The 24,482-nt window shown below is 47.6% G+C and overlaps 1 protein-coding gene across 18 annotated transcripts in view; it reads left to right on the top strand.

Annotated features, from left to right (window-relative positions):
* Positions 1-24,482, top strand: part of KIAA1217 (KIAA1217 ortholog) — a 484,815-nt gene that overhangs the window by 433,181 nt on the left and 27,152 nt on the right. For all 18 annotated transcript variants that reach the window (XR_010988310.1, XM_068146315.1, XM_068146326.1 and 15 more), the window contains 3 exons: positions 183-235; positions 11,461-11,624; positions 20,394-20,569. Coding sequence is in view for 17 of the 18 variants with exons in the window: in XM_068146315.1 (XP_068002416.1) it covers positions 183-235; positions 11,461-11,624; positions 20,394-20,569 (393 nt within the window). In the remaining variant the exon portion in view is untranslated. The remainder of the gene's footprint in view (positions 1-182; positions 236-11,460; positions 11,625-20,393; positions 20,570-24,482) is intronic.

The raw sequence follows: 24,482 nt of genomic DNA, 5'->3' as shown, positions 1-24,482 counted from the left end.
AAAGCAAAGAAACAACGAAACAAACCCCCCCCCAAGCAACCAACTGACAAGATACTGGTGATTTAAATTAAGAACAAAAAATGCATAGATGTGCTAGACAAGGCCATTTCATGTGCTGATTATAAACTTCACTATGGTTTTATTGTTAGTAAGTTAAAATTACGATGTTTTTATTACCTTAGTGAGAAGATGATGTTGAAAATTGCATCCAGCAAGAGCAGCATTGACACTGCAGGTAAGAGAACACACTTTTCATTCACAAGTTGCTCAAGCTTCTGAATGCCTCTAACATTGCTACCATCCCAGCTTATGGAAATGTCAAATTTACTTCAGTGGTGCTGTCAGAACTGAAGTTCAGGGTATGGGAGGTGATCACATCTTTGGCAAGAGGAATTTCTGATGGGTTGGGTCTTTGAAATGGATTTCACACCTGCTGCTGAATGGTTTGAATGGGACAGAATCTCCTCACAAATGAAGAGTTCTGGGCCCCACAGTTTAAGAAAGACATCGAGACACTCGAACGTGTCCAGGGAAGGGCAACGAGGCTGGGGAGAGGCCTTGAGCACAGCCCTGTGAGGAGAGGCTGAGGGAGCTGGGGTTGTTTAGCCTGGAGAAGAGGAGGCTCAAGGGAGACCTCATTGCTACCTACAGCTACCTGAAGGGAGGCTGTAGCCAGGAGGGGGTTGGTCTCTTCTCTCTAGCAACCAGCACAAGAGGACACAGTCTCAAGCTGTGCCAGGGGAGGTTTAGACTTGAGGTGAGGAGAAAGTTCTTCACCGAGTGAGTTGTTCATCATTGGAACGTGCTGCCCAGGGAGGTGGTGGAGTCCCCATCCCTGGAGGTGTTCAAGAGGGGATTGGCTGTGGCACTTGGTGCCATGGGTTAGTCATGAGGTCTGTGGTGACAGGTTGGACTTGATGATCCTCAAGGTCTCTTCCAACCTTGGTGATACTGTGATACTGTGAATTTCCCAGTGACACATGCCCCCTGCAGTATATCTCTGTCAGTAACCCTGGATGTATCTAGATTGCTGTAGAAAGCTAAATACTTCATTCCATCCTGGTCACCTGAACTTCCCTCTAAGGTCCTTCCAGCAGCAGGGTGCTGTGGATGTAACAATGCTAAGGAAATTAGCAGTCAGCAAGATAATGCTCTGTGGAATCATAGAACCATATAAGTGCTTCAGTTGGAAAAGACCTCTAAGATCATCAAGTCCAACCATCAACCTAACACCACCCTGGCCATTAAACCACATCCCAGAGTGCCGTGTTCACACACTTCTTGAACCCCTCCAGGGACAGTGACCCCACCTCCTACCTCTCTAGGCAACCTCTTTCCATGCCTGACCACTCTTCCCTAATTAAGCTGTGTTGGTCTGTTACTAATTGTTAGTGTGCACCTAAACTCTTCTGAGCAAGCATCAATTATGAAGCCAATAAAAGCTGGCCTTATTTTAGCTTCCCACTTGGTGAGCTGTTACATGTTTAAAAGATGGTGTTAGGGCTGTTGGGAGAGAAGGTCTCCGTGTGATTGGAGCTCTTTGTATATGGGCTGCTGCTGGAGAGGTCTGCAGGGTGTGTTTGTCTGCCTCCTCATTCACCCTTCCCTATGCACTGAATGCAAATAAAGGCAGTTCCCTGCTTCCTGGTAATGCCTTTCCCACAGGGAGCTCTGTGCTCCAACAGGTAGTAAACCACACACATTTATTAGCAAATCTATTATGCTCTTCACTAGCCTTTGTGTTGGAGCTGTTAGTTCATGTTTAGGATTCCTGTTTCTCTGGAATTGCAGCACATCCACATCCCTCCAACTGACAGAAATCAAACCAGACCTGGAAACTATCAAAATATGTGAGAGAGAAAGAATTTAAAGTCCTGGTGCTGGGCCTTTGTTCCCAAGCCACTCTCATCCCATTCCAACTCTTCCCTTCCTGCTGGCCCCTGGCTGGGGTTAGCAATATTTCAGGCTGTGAAGAAATAAGTTGTAATTTATCAGTTTCAGACAGCTTACTGAAAAGTCCATCATTTTTCAAAACAGCTGCAAAAGACTTTTAGCTCTTAGCCTTTTCCCTATTTCAGTGTTATTATACTCTGAGAATTTATTTTCTCCATGCACAGGACTCATTTCCCACTGAGCACCTGCAAACCTGCACACACATTCTCTTGTGCTCCTCTTTCTGTTGTATTGCTGTTAGGCCTTCCTGCTTTCCCTCTTCTCTGCTCATTCAGATGAGTACTTTGTGGAAGGCATTGAGTTGGAGATCCTGATCTACATTCACAGTATCACCAAGGTTGGAAGAGACCTCGAAGATCGTCAAGTCCAACCTGTCACCACAGACCTCATGACTAGACCATGGCGCCAAATGCCACATCCAATCCCCTCTTGAACACCTCCAGGGATGGGGACTCCACCACCTCCCTGGGCAGCACATTCCAATGATGAATGACTCTCAGTGAAGAACTTTCTCCTCATCTCTAGCCTAAACTTCCCCTGATGCAGCTAGAGACTGTGTCTTCTTGTTCTGGTGCTGGTTGCTAGATTGGCCATGTTTGGAGCAGGGCTCTAGACCAGATGAAATCCAGAGGTCCCTTCCAACATAAAGTATTCAGTGACTCACCTGTTTGTGTGAATATGTTCTCCAGGGAATGAGAAATGGAATAGTAGTCATGAGGTCTTGGGTGACAGGTTGGACTTGATGATCTTTGAGGTCTCTTCCAACCTTGGTGATTCTATTCTATTCTATGCTATGCTATGCTATGCTATTCCATTCTAATATTAATTGGCAAAACAGCCTGTGGTGGGTTGAAATGACCTCCCCAACATAAAATTGCCAGGCCAACTCAGCTGCAAGCAAATGCAGCTCTATTTACAAGCACACTACAATCTAGAAACATGAAATGCCCTGAATATGTGCAAAAGATACAATATTTACATATGATTTATAAGCAACACAAACCCCACCCCTGGACAAAAGCAGGGCGTTACCAACAGCATCCCCTTCCCTGCTTCCTTCCCCCACCCTATACCAGGTAAAAGAGAGAGAGAAGAGCAGAGAGTAGGCTGTTAGTACTTAGCCACAACAAGAATGCAGCCAGGGGCAGCAGGGCAGCAGGAGCACCACCTGATACCTGCTAGAGTGAAGAAAACAAAAAGAGAAGCAGCTAGTGTACACAGCTGGCTTTCTGTTAGAGGTCAGACCAATGGGGTTGTTTAGACCTTGTCATTATTTTCCTTCTTATATCCAATGGTGATTTGTTTACATTCTATCACTTTCTGTCCAAGATCCATGGAAAACTTTCCTAGCCACAGCCTAAAACTACCACCCAGCCTCACACAAAGGTGGGATTCCTCGGTGTGGTAGCCTTGCCCAGCCCACCAGAACAGCCTGGTTCAACTGGTCAGCAACTGTTTGCTTCCACTGTAGCTGCTGAGGGCTCCTCACTCCCTGCCCTGTCATATAACTGAACCTGTCTCCCTGGAATGACAAAATGACATCTAAAGCCAGGGACGGGGAGGAAGAACTGCCCATTGTAAGTGCAGATCAGGTTCGTGATCATCTGAAGAACCTGAAAGTGTTCAAGTCCATGGGACCCGACGGGTTACACCCACGGGTACTGAGAGAACTGGCAGATGAGGTTGCTAAGCCCCTCTCTATTATATTTCAAAAGTCCTGGCAGTCTGGTGAAGTCCCCACAGACTGGAAAAGGGGAAACATTGCCCCCATCTTCAAAAAGGGCAAGAAGGAGGAACCAGGGAACTACAGGCCAGTCAGTCTCACCTCTGTGCCTGGAAAGATCATGGAACAGATCCTCCTGGAGTCACTACTCGCTCAAAAGAATAGTGAAGAGGTGATTGGGAACAGTCAGCATGGCTTTGCCAAGGGCAAATCCTGCCTGACCAACCTGGTGGCCTTCTATGAGCAGGTGACAAAATTAATAGATGAGGGGCGAGCAACTGATGTCGTTTACCTGGACCTGAGCAAAGCCTTTGACACTGTCCCACACCACATCCTGGTCTCCAAACTGGTGACACATGGGTTTGATGGGTGGACCACTAGATGGATAAGGAACTGGCTTGATGGTCGCACCCAAAGAGTGGCTGTCAATGGCTCCATGTCCCAGTGGAGGCCAGTGACAAGTGGAGTCCCTCAGGGATCAGTCCTGGGACCTGTCTTATTCAACATCTTTGTGGGGGACATGGACAGTGGCATTGAGTGCACCCTCAGCAAGTTTGCTGATGACACCAAGCTGTGTGGTGCAGCAGACAGGCTGGAGGGAAGGGATCCATCCAGAGGGACCTTGACAGGCTGGAGAGGTGGGCACAGGCCAACCTCATGAAGTTCAATAAGAGCAAGTGCAGGGTCCTGCATCGGGGTCGAGGCAATCCCAGGCACAAATACAGGCTGGGCAGTGACTGGCTGGAAAGCAGCCCTGAGGAGAGAGACTTGGGGGTGCTGGGGGGAGAGAAGCTCAACATGAGCTCTCAGTGTGCACTTGCAGCCCGCAAAGCCAATCAGATCCTGGGCTGCATCAGGAGAAGTGTGGCCAGCAGGTCGAGGGAGGTGATCCTCCCCCTCTACTCAGCCCTGGTGAGACCCCACCTGGAGTACTGTGTCCAGTTCTGGAGCCCCTATTACAAGAGGGATGTGGAGGTGCTGGAACGTGTCCAGAGAAGGGCCACGAGGATGATCAGAGGGCTGGAGCACCTCTCCTATGAGGACAGACTGAAGGAGTTGGGGCTGTTCAGTCTGCAGAAGAGAAGGCTCCGAGGAGACCTAATTGTGGCCTTCCAGTATCTGAAGGGGGCCTACAGGAAGGCTGGGGAAGGACTTCTCAGGATCTCAGGTAGTGATAGGACTAGGGGGAATGGAATGAAGCTGGAGGTGGGGAGATTCAGGCTGGATGTGAGGAGGAGGTTCTTCACCATGAGAGTGGTGAAACCCTGGAATGGGTTGTCCAGGGAGGTGGTTGAGGCCCCGTCCCTGGGGGTGTTTAAGAGCAGGCTGGATGAGGCTCTGTCCAGCCTGATCTAATGTGGGGTGTCCCTGCCCATGGCAGGGGGGTTGGAACTAGATGATCCTTGTGGTCCCTTCCAACCCTGAATGAAACTATGAAACTATGAAACAGCTGTGTGTCCAAGCATGGGTGGGTGCAGGGCAGGATGTGTCATTCAGTCTGGAAAGATCAGATCAGCATCCACATTGTCCTGCAGTGATGTTGACTGTCACATCGCTGTGCCTGCATCCAGCGTGTGCATGAGGGTACCAGCATTCAGGTTATGCAATAGGCTCCTGGCTTTGCTGGGAGAGAGTCCCAGGCCAGCCATGGGCTGCAGGCCATCAGCAGCTCTGAGTCAGCTGGGACAGATGAGTTGAGTTGGCTACAGGTGTGTCCCAGGCCATCAGCATCACACTCAGTGTAAAGGAGGAAGTTTGATGAGAGGGGAGCCAAGCCTCCTCAGCCTGCTCCTCTCCTGCTCTTAAGACCTGCCTTCCTGGACACTGTGACTGCTGCACCCATGCTAAGCTGAGTATCACTTTATATATTTTGCATTGGCATTGGTACTAGTTTTCCTGTTTGATTAAATCTGTTTCAATTTCAACCTGTAGCTCATCTCTCTTTTTCCTCATTCCTGCTTCTCTGCTGGGAAGTGTCATGGGGTGACAGAGTAACTGCTGTGGTTTAGCCCCAGATAAGAGCTAAATGAAGATAGATGCCTTTCTGATCACTTGGGAGATGAGGATAAGGCAGTGGGGACAGGCATGCAGCCAGCTGGATGCAAGGTTCCCTATAGTGCTGTGAAGTATAACTGTAACTCCAGCAATCTGCATCCCTAAATCCTGTCCTTCCAGCATGATTCAGCCACAGAAGTGAATGGTAGCAGGCAAGGGAAACAAGATGTGGTGCTGAGCCCAGCGTACTGCAGAGCTGTAACCCACCTGAGCCATGAGTGTTGAACAGTCCTGTGTAATAGAATCTTTTGCTTCTGCACCTGCTTTTGAAATGGTGTGTGACAGGCTCTCATAAGGCAATGCAGTCCCTGCTCGCTTGGAAATCAGGCAATCTGCTAGAACATGCTGCAGAATGTTTCTCCTTTTTTGTGTGACTGTGCTTGCACTTAAACACACCAGCAGCATCTAGAAATGCCTCTGCTGACTGCTGTTTTGTTTTCTGCTTCAGCCCAATCCTTATTAAGTGCAGCAATTTTGACAGTTGACTCTCTTAGCATACAATTCCACTTGACAACTGTGCACTGAGATACCAGTTTTAGCAATTTCAAAGTCTGCTTGAAAGGGAAAAAAAGGGTATAAAATGTTGATTGAGCAGTCCTTCCCAGAGCACTGGTAAGCAGAAATGTGAACTGCTTCCCATCCTGAACAATAAAACATCTGTGCAGGATGAAATTGGCTCATCAATGTTGAACCAACTTTGTATTTTGTAGTGTGTGTGTGTTCCAAGAATAGAAGACTTCCATGCAAAAAATAGAGAGCTAGCACACTGGGGAAGGGAAAGAACCCAACATTTCTAAATCCTAGATAACTCTGTATAGCTGGGTTGTAAATACTCTGCTGGGAATTTCATATAAACCAAATGGTTGTAGAATAGAACAGAATAAACCAGGTGGGAAGAGTCCTTCAAGATCATTGTGTCCAACCTATCATCCAACACCACCTAATCAACTAAACCATGCAACCAAGCAACCTATCAAGTCTCCTCCTAAACACCTCCAGTGATGGTGACTCCACCACCTCCCCGGGCAGCACATTCCAATGGGCAATCACTCTCTCTATGAAGAATTTCTTCCTAACATCCAGTCTGAACCTCCCCTGGTGCAGTTTGAGACACCATCCTCTTGTTCTGGTGCTGGTTGCCTGGAAGAGACCAATCCCCACCTGGCTATAACCTCCCTTCAGGTAGTTGTAGACAGCAATAAGGTCTCCTCTGAGCCTCTTCTTCTCCAGGCTAAGCAACCCCAGCTCCCTCAGCCTCTCCTCATAGGGCTTGTGTTCCAAACCCCTCACCAACTTTGTTGCCTTTCTCTGGACACATTCCAGGATCTTTCCTAAACTGAGGGGCCCAGAACAGGACACAGGACTCAAGTTGTGGCCTAACCAGTGCAGTGTACAGAGGCAGAATGACCTCCCTGCTCCTGCTGGCCACACTGTTCTTGATGCAGGCCATGAAGCCATTGGCCCTCTTGGCTGCCTGGGCACACTGCAGGCTCATGTTCAGCCTACTATGAACCAGTACCCCCAGGTCCCTCTCTGCCTGGCTGCTCTTCAGCCCCTCTGACCCCAGCCTGTAGCACTGCATGGGGTTGCATTTAACATGATTTTGCTTTCCCAGTCTGTAGTGGATTCCTTGGCCTTAGGTATTAAAGAGCCTAAATAAAACCACTTTTTTCCAGTGGGGAAAACGAGCCTGTAGCGATTATGCATGTCTGTTTCTTATGTTTTGTTGCTTGAGGCTCAATTCTTTCATGGAGGGTGTGTTCAAAGAGCAGTAACCTTCCACAGACTGGCTGAGTCTCTTCTACTAATGTTGGGAGAAATCCCATGACTGAATCCTCATAACGGGTTGCCCAGGGAGGTGGTTGAGTCATTGTCCCTGGAGGTGTTCAAGAGGGGATTGGATGTGGCACTTGGTGCCATGGTCTAGTCATGGGGTCTGTGTTGATAGGTTGGACTCGATGATCCTCGAGGTCCTTTCCAACCTAAGTTATACTGTGATACTGTGATAATCTTCTCTAGTTCATCAAAAGTGAATGGTGAAGTCAAGGGACTCTTTGCTTGGGAGCAGCATGTGACTCTAAAACAAACTATACCAGGAAAGGTCTCCTTGAGGTTGGTTACAAATATGCTGAGAAGTGCTCACTTGCTCTCTTTCCTGTTACAATCTTGTCCATCAAATGCTGAGATCGATAGATTGAATCCTGGATTCCTTGCTGGGGGTCAGTCTCTTCTCCCTGGATGTTAGGAAGGAATTCTTCCCAGAAAGAGAGATTGGCCATTGGAATGGGCTGCCCGGGGAGGTGGTGGAGTCCCCATCCCTGGAGGTGTCTAAAAAGAGACTGGCTGAGGCACTTGGTGCCATGGTTTAGTTGATTAGATGGTGCTGGGTGATAGGTTGGACTGGATGATCTTGGAGGCTTTTTCCAGCCTGGTTAATTCTGTGATTCTGTAAGTTGAGATCAGTTGTATCATGGACTGCCAAAAAACCTCAACAATAGTTCTTTGCTGGTTGCTGCCTTGTTGGAAGGGGAAGAAGGATATTTCAGTCGTTCCTGAAAAGGGATCAAGGAATACATCTTTCTGCGCTAAGACCACCAGAAATAACAGCAGGGAGAAGTGGAACAGGTTGCCCAGGGGGAGGTGGCTGGGACCCATACCTGGAGATATTCAAAGTGGGACTTGACAAGGCTCTGGGCAGCCTGATCTAGTTGAGGATGTCCCTGCTGACTGCAGAGAGTGTTGGACTAGATGACCTTCAGCGGTCCCTTCCCCCAGACCATTCTATGATTCTATTAGACATCAAGGGCTTAGATTTAATTCCTCACTCTTGGTGAGCTGTCTTTTCAGCCATGCATATCTGTGTGCCTTTTTCAAGTGCATGATTTGTGCTGTGGTTGATGGGTTGGACACGATGATCTTGAAGGTCTCTTCCAACCTGGTTTGGTTTATTCTAAAGGTTTATTCTAAAAACATTGCCCATATCTGCTTGCTTGACTCAGATTCAAAGACAGCTCACACCAGTCTTTGAACTCTAAGTGTTTGCAGGTAAAACATGATCCCAAACTCATTCAGGCTCAATGAAGTGAAGTCACACACTAATATGTATAGAACAGTGGATTCTTTTAGGTCTGCCTGGCCATACCAGCTTGTTAATGATTGAATTGCAGCCTTACTGTTGCATTTGCCTGTGTGTTTAGTGGGTTCTAGCTGGATGGAAAGAACTAAATAACTACAAATGATGCTTCAAAGTGGTGTGGCCCTTTAATAAGGAGATGAGTAATTTGTGAAGAAACATTGCTGGGTGTCTCCTGGTGGCCTTCCCCTCCCCCTCCTGCTTCAAAATCAATTCTAATTGTAGTGGAAATAAAAACAAAACCTGGAAAGTGGAAGGAGAGCAATGTCTGTGCAACCATGGTAAAGGTCAAGTGTCAGGGAGTGGATGTTGTGTTCCTAGCCTTCCTGAGCCTGGGCAAATAGCAAACCTTTCTCCTTTCTGCACATCACTTCTCGTTGTGCTTTGAAAATGGCAGCTTAGTTTGTGAGGCTCTGGGAGGGGGGAAGTTAACTTTTGGGTTTTTCAGTCCAGAGTATGAGAAATCATGTAGGGCTTTTACATTCTCCTTACCTGGCTCCAGCAAGGGTTCATTTGAAAACCTGAGAGCCAGTACTGTTTCTTTCCCTTCACTCCATCTGGCTGCACATCTAATAGCAAAACTGCAGCCTGGGATGGTCTCCAAAAGCAAGCTACACTCCCTGGATGAAGCAATGCCTCTTTGAGCTGCCCACTTATTCCTTTGTGATGAAAATAAGTGTCTCTGAGAAATCAGCTGCTGGTCATTTCTCCACTCCCGTGCTCACTCAGTGTCTGTGGTTGTGTTCCGCACCCTTGGGAGTCCAGCATCATCCTTCACAGGCTCAGCATAGTTTCATAGTTCATAGTTTCATTCAGGGTTGGAAGGGACCACAAGGATCATCTAGTTCCAACACACCTGCCATGGGCAGGGACACCCCACACTAGATCAGGCTGCCCAGAGCCTCATCCAGCCTGCTCTTAAACACCCCCAGGGACGGGGCCTCGACCACCTCCCTGGACAACACCTTCCAGGGTTTCACCACTCTCATGGGGAAGAACCTCCTCCTCACATCTAGCCTGAATCTCCCCACCTCCAGCTTCATTCCATTCCTCCTAGTCCTATCACTACCTGAGATCCTGAGAAGTCCTTCCCCAGCCTTCCTGTAGGCCCCCTTCAGATACTGGAAGGCCACAATTAGGTCACCTGGGAGCCTTCTCTTCTGCAGAGTGAAGAGCCCCAACTCCTTCAGTCTGTCCTCATAGGAGAGGTGCTCCAGCCCTCTGATCATCCTCGTGGCCCTTCTCTGGACACGTTCCAGCACCTCCACATCCCTCTTGTAATAGGGGCTCCAGAACTGGACACAGTACTCCATGTCCTGCAGCAGGGACACCATGAGCACCTCAGGGTGAAAAGAGGTGGCTGAGGCAGCAGAAGAGGAGAAGAGCTGCTGCATAGGGAGTCAGAGACATTTATTGTTTGCAGAAGCAGATCACAGTCCACCTACTGTAAAAGGAACGCAGGCACCCCTTCCTGAGAAAATATGTGAATTGACTGGGGGCCAGCACGGGGGAGAGACTGGTGGGGACTGATTCATGCCTTGGCTGCATCATCACAGGGTCAGAGGCTGAGGTTTGGGGGATTTTGCTTGAGGCAAAGAATAGCAGAAAGGTAGATGTGCTTTCAAAAATAGTCCAGATTTGTGGCTGGGGATCAGAACTCTTGGAGGCTTGTTCACATTTTTCAGGCTCTCTGGTGGTTTCTGTCTTAAATAAGAAAAAAGGGGGGTGGGGAGGGAGGGAGCAGGGAGGGGAAATTAGTGCATGTGGGAGAGAAATAGATGCTTGACTGTTGGAAAAACTGCAGTGTACATGTAGACAGGTAAGTATTAGCATATATTAGAGTGAAGCATGGAGTGGGTACAGAATGGCAGGGAACAAGGACTGTTTATTTCTTGAGTGCTCCTTTCTGTTAAGTGACTCTTTGAAAGTCAAGAGAGCATTGAATCATACCTGAGTACAGCAAAGCTGAGCAGCAGCTTGCTCAGCAGCCAGATGAAAAGAGCCCTTGTTGGAGCACTGAGGCAGATCTAGCCAGGGCACACTTAGGTAAGGTGTAGCATTACAGTGGCCAGCACTGGGCTAGGGCAGCTTTGTATTGGGGCACGTCTCTGGCAGCCTATGGCATGGCATCTCCTGCAGAGTGTGGGTGCAGCTAGGGGTTGCAAATATAGGTAAAGGCCAAAACATGATTCTTCAGAAACCCTGCAGCCTAGTTTTCAGGGTTAGAAAAGTCTGGGGTCATTTCCATCTTTTAGCAATGCTTCCTCCCTATGAGTTTTGCCAAGGCTCTGTTTGAGGTTCTATCGCCTGTTGGCAGTGTTATGCTCAGCAGATCTGGAGGCTTCACTGGTTGAAAAGATTACATGGCCAGGGAAAGAACTTAACTACTTTTGGTTTCACACTCATTCCAGCCAGAAAAATGTTCTGCTCTTTGGTGCACTGAAAATTTGCCCTCAGGAGGCAGAGAAAAGCTCTCAACAGTAGTTCCATCTGATTTCATTGAACTTGATACAGTGTGCACTCGTGGGAATGAATGACCAAAACCACAGTGCAGATCCTTTCTGTTCTCTTCAACATGTGCTGCTGCTTCTTGCAGGTGCTGCTAACACATCTGGAGGGAAGAATGCTTTGGTCACTGTGGACTCAGTTGTCACCCATCATCACCCTGCTGCAGCCCCATCCATGCAACTGAGCCTGCACGGTATGAAACGCAACGTGTCGGACCTGCGGCTGCAGCTGCATCAGATGAAGCAGCTACAGGTATGCCTGCCTGGGATGCCTTTGTCCTTCTCCCCCCCCCCCCCCCGCCTTTTTTTATAAAGAGATTCTCAGAGGTCTAGCAAAGCCCCAAGACAGAATACAAATTGGAAAAGACCTTTGAGATCATTGAGTCCAACCTATCACCCAACACCATCTAATCAACTAAACCATGGCACCAAGTGCCTCATGCAGGCTGTTTTTAAACACTTCCAGGGATGGTGACTCCACCACCTCCCTGGGCAGTCCATTTCAATGGCCAGTCTCTCTTTCCACAAAGAACTTCTTCCTAACATGCAGCCAAAACCTCCCCTGGTGCAGCTTGAGACTGTGTCCTCTTGTTCTGGTGCTGGTTGCCTGGGAGAAGAGACCAACCCCCACCTGGCTACAACCTCCCTTCAGGTAGTTGTAGAGAGCAGCAAGGTCTCCCCTGAGCCTCCTCTTCTCCAGGCTAAGCAACTCCAGTTTCCTCAGCCTCTCCTCACAGGGCTGTGCTCCAAACTCCTCCCCAGCTTTGCTGCCCTTCTCTGGACACCTTCCAGCATCTCAACATCTTTCCTAAACTGAGGAGCCCAGAACTGGACACAGTACTCGAGGTGTGGCCTAACCAGTGCTGAGTACAGGGGCACAATGACTTCCCTGCTCCTTCTGGCCACACTGTTCCTGATCCAGGCCAGGATGCCATTGGCCTTCTTGGCCACCTGGGCACACTCACGTTCAGCCTACCATCAACCAGTACCCCCAGGTCCCTTTCTGCCTGGCTGCTCTCCAGCCACTCTGACCCCAGCCTGTAGAACTGCATGGAGTTGTTGTGGCCAATGTGTAGAACCCAGCACTTAGATGTATTAAATCTCATGACCTTGGACTTTACACACCCATCCAGCCTGTCCAGGTCCCTCTGCAGAGCCCTTCTACCCTCTAACAGATCAACACCTGCTCCCAGCTTGATGTCATCTGCAAACTTACTGATGATGGACTCAACCCCCTTGTCCAGATCATCAATCATGATATTGAACAGGATGGGGCCCAGCACTGATCCCTGGGGGACACCACTAGTGCCTGGCTGCCCCAGGCAGCTTGCATAGACTTAGAGGAATGAGAATTAGCTCAGTTTAACTACTGCTTGCTGCTTAGATATTGAGGAGAAAAAACATCATTTCCAGCCTTTTTTGGTGACTCTAGGCATGAAATCCATTTTGATATTACAATAATATCGAGCCTGTGGTTACAGTTTGAACCCTGCTATGCTATGTGCTGTACAAACATGTTGGAAGAGCCACGTTCCTGCTCCATACTGTTTACAGCTGAGACAGTTTTTAAGTCCCTGAATAAACAACTTTGATGTCAGGAAACCCAGATGGAGCTGAGGATCAGTAGATGTGCATTAAGCCAGAGTCTAAGTCCTGCATTTATAGAATCCAAAAGAATAGCCAACTTGAGCAGCAAGGAGGGGAAAAAGGCACTTCCAAAGCTGGTGCAGAGGTTTGGTGCCCCTGCTTGCACTCAGGTTTTACCAGTGCCTTTGTAATGCACACCACCAAGAAGCAATAAGAACAATGAGGCATTAACCAAGGCTCTGTTGACACCTACAGTCATGCTGCAGATGTCAATATGCTGCTCTCCTCAGACACTGAAAATAAGCATGTGCAGCTGTGCAGGTCTTCAGCCCTTTGCTTAATTGGAAACTGAAGAGCTCTGTGCATTGTCTGAGAAGAAGTAAAAGGAGGGAATGCAATTTCTTGTAAGACAAAGTGGACAGCAGGAAAAAACTGCAATGCCCTGCCAGTCCTACTTGCCTGCAAAGTTACATCAGATGTTTGGCATCACAGGGCTGCAGCTACTGCTGTAACCACCAGGATAGTTTAGAATGTAGGAGTGGTACTCGCTGTGGTTTCACTGGGATAGGATCATAGAATCAGTTTTCCTGTTCAGGAAAGCTCCATTTGTCTTGAGAAGACTTCAGCATTCCATTTAATGAGAACAAAGTTGCTAAGACACCTTTCTGTGGGAATTCTGCAATGTTTGTGCCACAGCCCACTGCAGTCCCTCTGTCCTTCTGTAACTTCCCGTGCCACATGCAGCTTTTTGGCTAACATCTGTGATCTGGCCACCAGCTATCACAGAATTGTCAGGGCTGGAAGGGACCTCAAGGATCATCTAGTTCCAACCCCCCTGCCATGGGCAGGGACACCTTCCACTAGATCAGGCTGCCCAGAGCCACGTCCAGCCTGGCCTTAAAAACTTTCTAGGATGGGGCTTCTGCCACCTTCCTGGGCAACCTGTTCCCAGTGTCTCACCTCCCTTGTGGTGAAGAACTTCTTCCTAATGTCTAATTTAAATCTCCCCTCCTCTAGCTTGGATCCCCCTAGTCCCAACACTACTTGACACCCTAAAAAATCCCTCCCCAGCTTTCTTGTAGGCCCCTTTCAGATACTGGGAGGTTATACTTGGTACACTTAGCTATACTCAGCATGTGGGCTCATAGAGCAGGATAGAGGCTGCAGTGCTGTGCTGGAGGCAGGAAGTGCCTTGTTCCCACAAGGGCTGCTGACTGAGGTGGTGACATTTCCCCAGCTGCACCTTGTCTGCACAATCCTGCCTGGGCCAGTAGCCTTGTTTGTGGTCAGATAGAGCATTGTGGCACAGATGAGTGAAGAAACTTGTACTGGCTGCACAAATCACACTGCCAAGGAAGTCTTGAGGAGCAATAAAGGACATATTGAGGCTCTGCAGAGAGACCTCGACAGGCTGGACAGATGGGCAGAATCCAACGGCATGAGATTTAACACATCCAAGTGCCGGGTTCTGCACATTGGCCACAGCAACCCCAGGCAGTGCTACAGGCTGGGGTCAGAGTGGCTGGAGAGCAGCCAGGCAGAGAGGGACCTGGGGGTGCTGGTTGATGGTAGGCTTAACATGAGCCTGCAGTGTGCCCAGGCAGCCAAGAGGGCCAATGGCATCCTGGCCTGCATCAAGAACAGTGTGGCCAGCAGGAGCAGGGAGGTCATTCTGCCCCTGTACACTGCACTGGTTAGGCCACACCTCGAGTACTGTGTCCAGTTCTGGGCCCCTCAGTTTAGGAAGGAGGTTGACTTGCTGGAACGAGTCCAGAGAAGAGCAACAAAGTTGGTGAGGGGTTTGGAACACAAGCCCTATGAGGAGAGGCTGAGGGAGCTGGGGCTGCTTAGCCTGGAGAAGAGGAGACTTAGGGGTGACCTTATTACTCTCTACAACTACCTGAAGGGAGGTTGTAGACAGGCTGATGATGGTCTCTTCTCCCAGGCACCCAGTACCAGAACAAGAGGACACAGTCTCAGGCTGTGCCAGGGGAGGTTCAGGTTGGATGTTAGGAAGAAGTTCTACACAGAGAGAGTGATTGCCCATTGGAATGGGCTGCCCAGGGAGGTGGTGGAGTCGCCGTCATTGAAGGTGTTCAGAAGGAGACTTGATGGGGTGCTTGGTGCCATGGGTTAGCTGTTTGGGTGGGTTGGATTGGTTGATGGGTTGGACACGATGATCTTGAAGGTCTCTTCCAACCTGGTTTGGTTTATTCTAATAAAGGTTATTCTAATATCCTGAGTGTGCTGATCCACTCTGGCCAGCTTCCCTCATTTCAGAGGTGAGAGTAAATTTGGTGCAGTGTGTCAGGAGGAAGCAGGCAGATTTGTGACAGTTGGCTGGAAGAACCTGTAGCTCAAGTGAAACTTTGGTATATGAGATCCAAATCACCTTCATGACTGACTTTTGTCATAGCTTTCAGGAATGGGTGGGGTCATTCTGGAAAAGAGCTCCCAGTTTGTAGGGCAGCAAGTGGAAAGAGGTAGTGTTTGAAAAGAGCTGAAGTGTCACCCTTTGAATGGAAAAACTGGACACCGTGGTTTTGCTAAAGTAACTCCAAGTAAATGGGAAAAGTGTTTTTTGTTCTCTGTTTTCCAGGTTGCTTGCATGGTGTGTTTGACAGTACTTCATATTCATTTCACTTTTACTCTTTCTCCTGGGTTTGGCAGTCAGTTTGTTCCTGTTTGTGTGAGTTTTTCATATGGTGACAGACTGAAAGAAACACTTCCAAAGAGCTGGGGAAAAAAAAGAACAGTGATTGCAGAGGCTCAAAAGTTGGCAGGATACCTAAGAAACAGGAACAGGACAGAAAGTGCTATTTAATGTTGTATATGGTTCAGCTTTCAGTTGATGATATCACTCAGTTCTTGCTCATTTGCTCAGTGGAATGGAAGAATCACACAGTGAGAAGGAGCTCACATAGCCTTTGTCTGTACTGGCAAAATCCTCTCTTTAAAGCATGTCCAGCAGGCATCCATCCAGATGTATTGCTTGACACACCAGTTAAAGGTGTATGTAACTAGATGCAACCAGACATTTAAGGCTGTTTCAGTCTGTGGTTGGATTTTAATGAGAGATTCCTGAAATGAAGACGTTTGCATCATGGCTAGAGATTAGCTGCACTTGCTGCTCCACTAGCATCTTCCTCAAGTGCTCTGATTTGCAGAGAAACTCAAAGTCTCATGGTGCTTTGAGCAACCTGATCTAGTGTGAGGTATCCCTGCCCATGACAGGGCAGGGGGTGAAACTAGATGATCCTTGAGGTCCCTTCCAACCCTAACAGTTCTATGATTCTAACCCAGATGTGTCTTGGATGCATTTGTTGGGAAGGCTGGAGGCCATCCTGAGTTCAGTGGGGCTGTTCACTCTGCACTCCCAGATAATGAGAACTCCTAGTGGCAGGCTTGAACCAAAGAGTATAGAGTATTTGTTCATGGTGTATCACAGACTCATAGAATGGTTTGGGTTGGAATGGACCTTAAAGATCATCCAGTTCCAACCCCCCTGCCATGGGCAGGGACACCTCACACTAGATCAGGCTGCTCAAGAGCTCATCCAACCTGGCTTTGAGCACTTTGAGGGAAGGGCATCTGCACTGTCCCTGGGCAGCCTGTTCCAGTGTTTCACCACCCTCGCCATGAAGAATTTCTTACTAATCTCTGGTCTCCAGCTCCAATTCATTGCCCCTCATCCTATCACTGCTAGCCATTGTAAAAAGTCCCTTCCCAGCTCTCTTGTAGCCTCCTTCAGGTACTGAAAAGCTGCTCTAAGGTCTCCCCAATGCCTTTTTTTCTCCAGGCTGAACAGCCCCGACTCTCCCAGCCAGTCCTCACAGGGCAGGTGCTCCATCTTTGTGCCCTGCTTTGGACCTGCTCTGACACTTGATGTCCTTCTTGTGCTGAGTTCCCCAGAACTGGACACAGTACTCCAGGTGGGGTCTCATGAGATCAGAGGGGCAGAATCACCTCCCTCACCCTGCTGGTCACACTTTCTCTGATGCAGCTCAGAGTACAGTTGCCTGCTGGGCTGCAAATGCACAGTGCTGGCTGCTCACACTGAGATTATGCATGATTGTCTTGTACATACCTTGGACTTGTTTTGTCTATTCCTTCCTTTAATTGCACACATTTTAAGAGGAAAGTAGTTAGATATGATTGAAGTTGAGTGTTAGGAAAGTGTGTGCATATTTGCATTTTCTTTAGGTATTGAGTGCAGGGAAATGAGCACTGCAGAAAGAACAGAAAATGGAATAATCATGCTGTCAGAAATGGTATATGATACCCAGTCCCACAGTGTCTCTCTGAATTAGAAATGCAAATATGTTTTGAGCTCCTTGATGGAACTGGTGAGACTACACTTAATCTATGTAGAATCGTAGAATCATTAAGGTTGGGAAGACCTCAGAGATCATCAAGTCCCACCTTCTACCCCCATGACCACTAGTCCACATCCTGAAGTGCCATATCTACTCAAATTTTTAACACCTTCAGGGATGGTGACTCTACCACCTCCCTGGGCAGCCTGTTCCAATGATCCATCACCCTTAAATCACAGGGTGTTAGGGGTTGGAAGGGACCTCTGGGCATTATTCATAGAATCATAGAATCAATAAGGGTGGAAAAGACATCAAAGATCATCAAGTCCAACCTATCACCCAAGACCTCATGACTACTGAACCATGGCACCAAGTGCCACAACCAATCCCCTCTTGAGCATCTCCAGGGATGGTGACTCCTTCAGTCCAACTCCCCTGCCAGAGCAGGATCATATAACCATAGAACCTAGTGCAGGTCGCACAGGAACACATCCAGATGGGTCTTGAAAGTCTCCAGAGAAGGAGACTCCACAACCTCTCTGGTTGTGGAGCAGCCTGCTCCAGTGCTCTGTGACCCTTACAGTAAAGAAGTTCCTCCTCATGTTTGAGGTGGAACCTCCTGTGCTGTAGTTTCTATCCATTGCCCTTTGTCCTGTCACAGGGTGTAACTGAGCAGAGCCTGTTCCTCCTTGTGTTTACACAGATCTTTTTATGTTCCAGTTTGTGCCTGTTACTCCTTGTCCTGTCACTGGGCACCACTGCAAAAAAGCCTTGCTCCCATCCTCCTGACACCTGCCCTCTAGGTATTTACCTGCATATACCTAATTTTGGTGTTACTGGGAGTCACTGTTAGCAGCTGAGGAACACAGACAACTTAAATTCTGGACACCTGGCTGTTGCTGTCCTTCTCACTGACCTGGGATCAGTTATTTCACATATCCCAAGTCACTTCCCCGTGTCAAATTTCCCCCCTTTTTAATGAGCTGTGAGTAAAGTGTTTGACTGAAGTGTTACACGCTCATTCACTCAGTTATTCAGTCGTTTGTGTTTTCCTCCTTGAAAAATAGAGCACAGTGCAAGAGATGTGTGGCTCAGATAGCTGTGAGGGCCTCGCTGGGAGAGGTTGTAATTTATCAAATCCAAACATGAATCCCATAGTGGGGAAAAATCCACACATGCACTGTCTTCAAAAGAATCCAGTCTAGTATAAAGCAGCTGACAGTGTTTGGAAATCTGGGCTGTTTCAAATGTTTCCCAGCTTCATTCCCCCCTCCCTCCACCCCCCCAACTACTAGCACTTCTTTTCAGCTGAGTGTTGAGTTAATGCCTCCCGCTTTGTCACCGCTCAGGCCCCCCCTCTTCCCCATGCACTTCCAGTGAAGTATTGCACTCCCTCTCATCACAGTTGTGTTGCTGGAGAAGACAGCCACAAGGATGTTAAGAGTTGGGAGGGAAGAGCTGGGTTTGTTCCTCTAATTTCTGCACTGATTGGAAACCTGGGCAAAGATTTTTTTGTTCTCTGGTTCCCATGAATTGCCTTAAATGAACTGGCAAAGCCTTCTTGCATTGTACTGTCTTACAGGTAACCCAGTTTTGTGTTGCTTCCTGTTAGGCAGTGCTCTCCCTTTGTCTGTTAAATGTGGTTTGGCTGCTAGGCCTGGATGTTTAGCAGAGAGCTGATGGTTTTAAAACTGGAACTTTGTCTCCCAGTTAACCCAGGAGGTTTTTAAAGTCATACAGTATGAGACAGCTGCTGGGCTAACAGAGTTGTATCCCTGCTGCCTCTATCACAGTCTCACAGAACTGGTTTGGTTGGAAAAGACTTGTGAGATCATCAAGTCAAACCTTCAACCTAAGACCACTGTGGCAAATAAACCATGTCCCACTATGCCAGGGACAGTGACTCTACCACCTCCTTGGGCAGCCTGTTCTAATGTCTCACCACTCTTTCCATAATGAAATCTTTCCTGGTTTCCAACTTAAAGCTCCCCTGGCACATTTTCAGGCCATTTCCTCTCATTCTGTCACCTGATCCTAGACCAACCCCTACCTCACCACAACCTTCTTTCAGAGAGCTGTAGAGAGCAATGAGGTCTCCCTTCACCTCCTGTTGTCCAGAGTAAACAATCCCAGTTCCCTCAGCTGTTCCTCATATCCCAAAGCTGAGACTAGATGGAGTCCTGCTTCTTACTTTGAATATTGTGGTTTGTGTGGGAGGCTTGAACAGGTTTGGTTTGTGTAGAACAGAATCATGGAATCACCAAGGTTGGAAAAGACCTCTAGGATCATCAAGTGTAACTGTCAACCCAACACCACCATGCCCACTAAACAATGTCCCTGGGTAAGTGTAAGCCTTACCTGCTCTAAGGCTGCCCACAGACGACTACAGATCAGTTTGCTTTCTTAGCTGGGTTGTGTTCTGCAAACTTGGTATCAGCCAGAAAGGAAACATTTTAGACACTTAACATAAGTCTGAGACCAGAAGGAAGGTGTGACTTTGGCAATTCTCAGAAAAGGGCCATATTATAAAGGGCTTTGTGTTGTTTAGGTGGGGGTTTTTTTTTTGGCCAAAGAAGGCCTTGCACATTGCAGATGAGCTGTGGTCTGTAGCAACTTACACTGGGTGGCACAACCCTTTCTCTGCCACTTGAGAGGCTGAAGAATTCCATCCTGAGAACAGGAGTGCATTCCAGACTTGGCATTTATCTTTGGGATTATCCAGCAGGCACGAGTGGGCAGTGCAATGCACGAGCTTAGGAGGGATGTGCAAAGGGGAAGTCAAGCTTCTGGCTTTCTCATGAGGCTGAGCGTAAAGAGTGGGGCCACAATCCTTGCAGAAGTTATGCACTGAAGGTGGTCTACTGATCCCAATGCCTTTTGTTCAGCACCCTGCAACTGGAAATTAGAAGTTGATCAGAGTTATACTTTTCTCACCCTTGCCTCTTCCTCATGGAATAATGTTTATAGGTAAAGGTAAAGAGGGAATAAGAAAGGTAAAAACTCCTTCCCACTGTAGGTCTGTGTTTATCCCAAGCTTCTACTGAGCTCTGCAATGTATTCGGTTGCCAGGGATGTGTGTCAAGCAGGAAAAATTGAAGTTGATTTCTTTTGTGCAACAGCTGCAGAACCAGGAGGTGCTGAGGGCGATGGTGAAGAAAGCAGAGCTGGAAATCAATGGCAAGATGATGGAAACCGTGAAGAGGCTGGAAGATCCTGTGCAGCGACAGCGCAACCTGGTGGAACAGGAGAGGCAGAAATACCTCAACGAGGAGGAAAGGATCGTAAAGAAGTTGTGGTGGGTTCAGAACCCTCTTAGAATCTGTTGCTTTTGCCTGGCTTTCACCACTGTCTTCAGTGAAACTGCACTTTGTGTGTGCTGTTCTAGCTGTGTTTCCTTGGGCTCCTCTTGGCTGCAAGACTGTGTCTGTGTTGTACAAATCACTGGCCTTGACTGGCAGCACAAAGAGTTTCAACCTCCTCAGGAGTTCCCCCTGTATAAGGGGGCAGATGACAGTAAGGACCATGACCACCTCCATCTTCTGAAAGCCTCCCCCTACTCTAGCTCTTCCCTTCAGCTTTATGCATTGTGCTTGAGGGGAGGAGGGAGGGATTTCCTGTAATGAGTCTGGCTTTAAGAACAAAAATCAGCTTTCAACAGTGAGTGTTTTGGTTATTATATGGGAGGGGTAGAGGAGGCTCATAAATAGAGGACTGAAGTTTAATTGCAGTCAGCAATGTCAGTCTCTGTCTAAAACTGACTCACTGGGATTTCCATACACATAACTGCAGGTAAAAATACTTTCTTGTTGTGGTGGTGGTTGTTGCTGTGTAAGGCTCTTTGGAAGACTTTTTTTTTTTCCCCCTCAAAACCTTGGCCTATCAAGACTGGTGGGATCAAGTTGTTTGTTTTAGTCCCTGTTCAGAGTCAGCAGGAGTCAAGATGAAGCTGAAATCAATAAACAATTTAACTTGTTCTAGCACTCCCATTTGTAAGATGCTGTATAACTAATTCTTCCTCATTACTGCATTTAGCTCACGCCTGAAGAATAGCTCCATAACAGAGAGAAACCTTCTAGTCAGCTTGTCATTGGAAATGATGATGGAAGAGCTGTAGGATTACAGTTATTGACAGCTAAGGAGACTAAATCTTTCCTGTTGATCAGTGTGTTGTCAGATGAATAAGATTTGTAGTAAAAATGGTGCCCCTGTGAAGACAAAGTGGAGAGTTGCTAAGGGAGTGTATGTCTTGTATGAAGAGAGGTTGAATGTGCAGCAGCAGTCCATGCTGGGGTGTATCACCCTCTCAGCTGGGTTTCAGTCTTAACTAACTTTTGTGTTGTAGTCTTAAGTAATTACTCTCCTGTTCATCACTTTATTCCCCTGTACCTCATTGCCTGGTTTCTAGCTTGTTTTTCTTCTGTGGAGAGAGCAATTTGTGTGTTTTGGCTGTTTATTGCATTGCCTCATAAAATGAGGACTGAGGGAGGTCAAATGGCAAAATGCATTCATCCTGACAGCTGTTCATTTAGCATACAGCTCTGACTGCAGTGTGGTTCTGCTTCATCAAGGTTTGGAGTCTAGCATTTTTTCTTCTCTTTTTTTCCACAGAATTTCTGCTGCTTCTGTGCTACCTCATTTGTTAATGTTACAGGGAAATGTGGCACTTGGATCATTCATAGGTTGTAAACGTTAGTTCAAGCCTTTCAGAAGCATAGAATCATAGAACAGTCTTGGTTGGAAGGGACCTCTGAAGGTCATCCAGTCCAACCCCCTGTGCAGTAAGCAGGGGCATCCTCAACTAGATCAGGCTGCCCAGAGCCCTGTGGAGCCTCATGCTAGAAACAAATATTAAATCACCATTCTTTTTCTTCAGTTAGATTCAGTGAGATTTCTTTGCTGTGCATTTGGCTGTGTGCAGGATCAGAGCCCAAAAGCAGCAGCACAGCACTGCTTTAAGTTCAACAGCTGATGACTATTTACAGTGAAGAGCATGCATCACAAAATTACACATCAAGGATCACTTGGCAGTATTCAGAAGGTTCACAATCTATGTGGGCACCTCCAGTTAAGCTGATCCCAGTGCAGATGTATAAACAGATGCAACAGGGCAGAAAAATTACCATTTCTTAGCATTTCAACTGTTGTCCTCTTGACCTTTCTTTAGTCATAGATCAGCAGAACTGGCTTCCTGCAAGGCAAGGGAGCTTAAGGATTTCTGCACTACTTACAAAAGCATATTTACTGCTCTGAAATGGCAAATCCCAGCTTCAGCAGCTCTCCTTTCTGCCATTCTGAAATTAATTTCTTCATTTCCCAGGACATAAAAATAAAATGTTGGCAGTATGATGTAGTAAACAGCTGAGATGTCAGAGATGTGAGGGAGTCGGGGCTATTCAGTCTGGAGAAGAGAAGGCTCTGAGGAGACCTTCTTGTGGCCTTCCAGTATCTGAAGGGGGCTACAAGAAAGCTGGGGAGGGACTTTTTAGGGTGTCAGGGAGTGATAGGACTGGGGGGAATGGAAAAGAACCAGAAGTGGGTAGATTCAGGTTGGATGTTAGGAAGAAGTTCTGCCCCATAAGGGTGGTGAGACACTGGCAGAGGTTGCCCAGGGAGGTGGTAGAATAATCATCCCTGGAGGTTTTTAAGACCAGGCTGGATGTGGCTGCGAGCAACCTGCTGTAGTGTGAGGTGTCCCTGCCCATGGCAGGGGGGTTGGAACTAAATGGTCCTTGAGGTCCCTTCCAACCCTAACAATTCTATGACTCTGTGTACATTTCAGAGCATGCTCTCTGTTTAGCAGCTACTCATGATGGTGCCTACAGAAGTGTGCCCATGTGTGTCACAGCTGTGGCAGGATGACAGTTCAAAGGTAGCTAATGAAATCTAAGGAACACTGTTAAGGGTAGCATTTATGCACACTTGTAACAGTGAAATACACTCAGAATTAACTGGGCAAGGGTTGTTTTTATCTAGTCTTCTGATTCAACATTAGAGATGTCATATATGACTCTTTGGGGACTGTAGAAAGTTGAAATTTAGCAGGCCAAGGACAAATTAGGGTGATATGAAACACTGACTAATGAAGTGTTTATGCTGTGAGGAGCATGTTACAGGTATGACTACTACATGTTGTAGATTGGTGTGGGCACCTAAATAGAAGGGGATTTATAAGCACTGTGTTTAAGTTACAGCTATATCCAATCTCATCAGGGTTGGAAGGGACCACAAGGATCATCTAGTTCCAACCCCCCTGCCATGGGCAGGGACACCCCACACTAGATCAGGCTGGCCACAGCCTCATCCAGCCTGGGCTTAAACACCTCCAGGGACAGGGCCTCGACCACCTCCCTGGACAACCCATTCCAGGGCTTCACCACTCTCATGGTGAGGAACCTCCTCCTCACCTCTAGCCTGAATCTCCCCACCTCCAGCTTCATTCCATTCCCCCTAGTCCTATCACTCTCTGAGATCCTGAGAAGTCATTGGATATGGTCCTTGGCAAGTTACTAACAAGAATATAAGTTGTGCCAGGCTTCTTACTGAACACAGGCACTCTTGTGGAGAAAAAAAAAGCTCCACTGAGCAGTCTTGGAGAGCCACTAGCAGCAGATACTTGGGAAAGGAGAATGTGGCAAAATGCTCAGAGCTCATCTCCCTGCTTTTGATGACTTGTAGCTCAGGGATTTTCCAAGTCAGAGAAGATATCTTCATATGCAAAAGGATTATTTACATCTCATAAACGTAGGCATTTTTTTAAATGCATGTAAATTTTGTGTACAGCTTCTAGGCACAATGAATTCTACAGAGGAATGCTTTTGGGGAGGATAGAAAGAACTTCTTTTTGTTTGGTTTTGAATCTTTCATCTGTCAGTCAATCCCAAACTCTAAAATCATGCACAGAAGCATATGCACCCTTGCCATGCTGATCAGGATGCTAGATATACTTTTCTACTCCCTTGATACTCCCTTTTCCAGCCTGAAAGCCCGTGGCTTGGACAGCAGCACTCTGTGCTGGCTGAACATGAGCCAGCAGTGTGCCCAGATGGACAAGAAGGCCAATAGCGTCCTGGCCTGCATCAAGAATAGTGTGGCCAGCAGGAGCAGGGAAGTCATTGTGCCCCTGTACTCAGCACTGGTCCACACCTTGAGTCCTGTGTCCAGTTCTGTGCTCCTCAATTTAAGAAGGACATTGAGACTCTTGAACGTGT

The sequence above is a fragment of the Melanerpes formicivorus genome, unplaced genomic scaffold, assembly GCF_026170545.1.
Source record: "Melanerpes formicivorus ecotype bairdi unplaced genomic scaffold, bMelFor1.0.p_v2 SCAF_13, whole genome shotgun sequence".
Taxonomy (NCBI): domain Eukaryota; kingdom Metazoa; phylum Chordata; class Aves; order Piciformes; family Picidae; genus Melanerpes; species Melanerpes formicivorus.
This window is presented reverse-complemented; position numbering and strand designations above follow the sequence as displayed.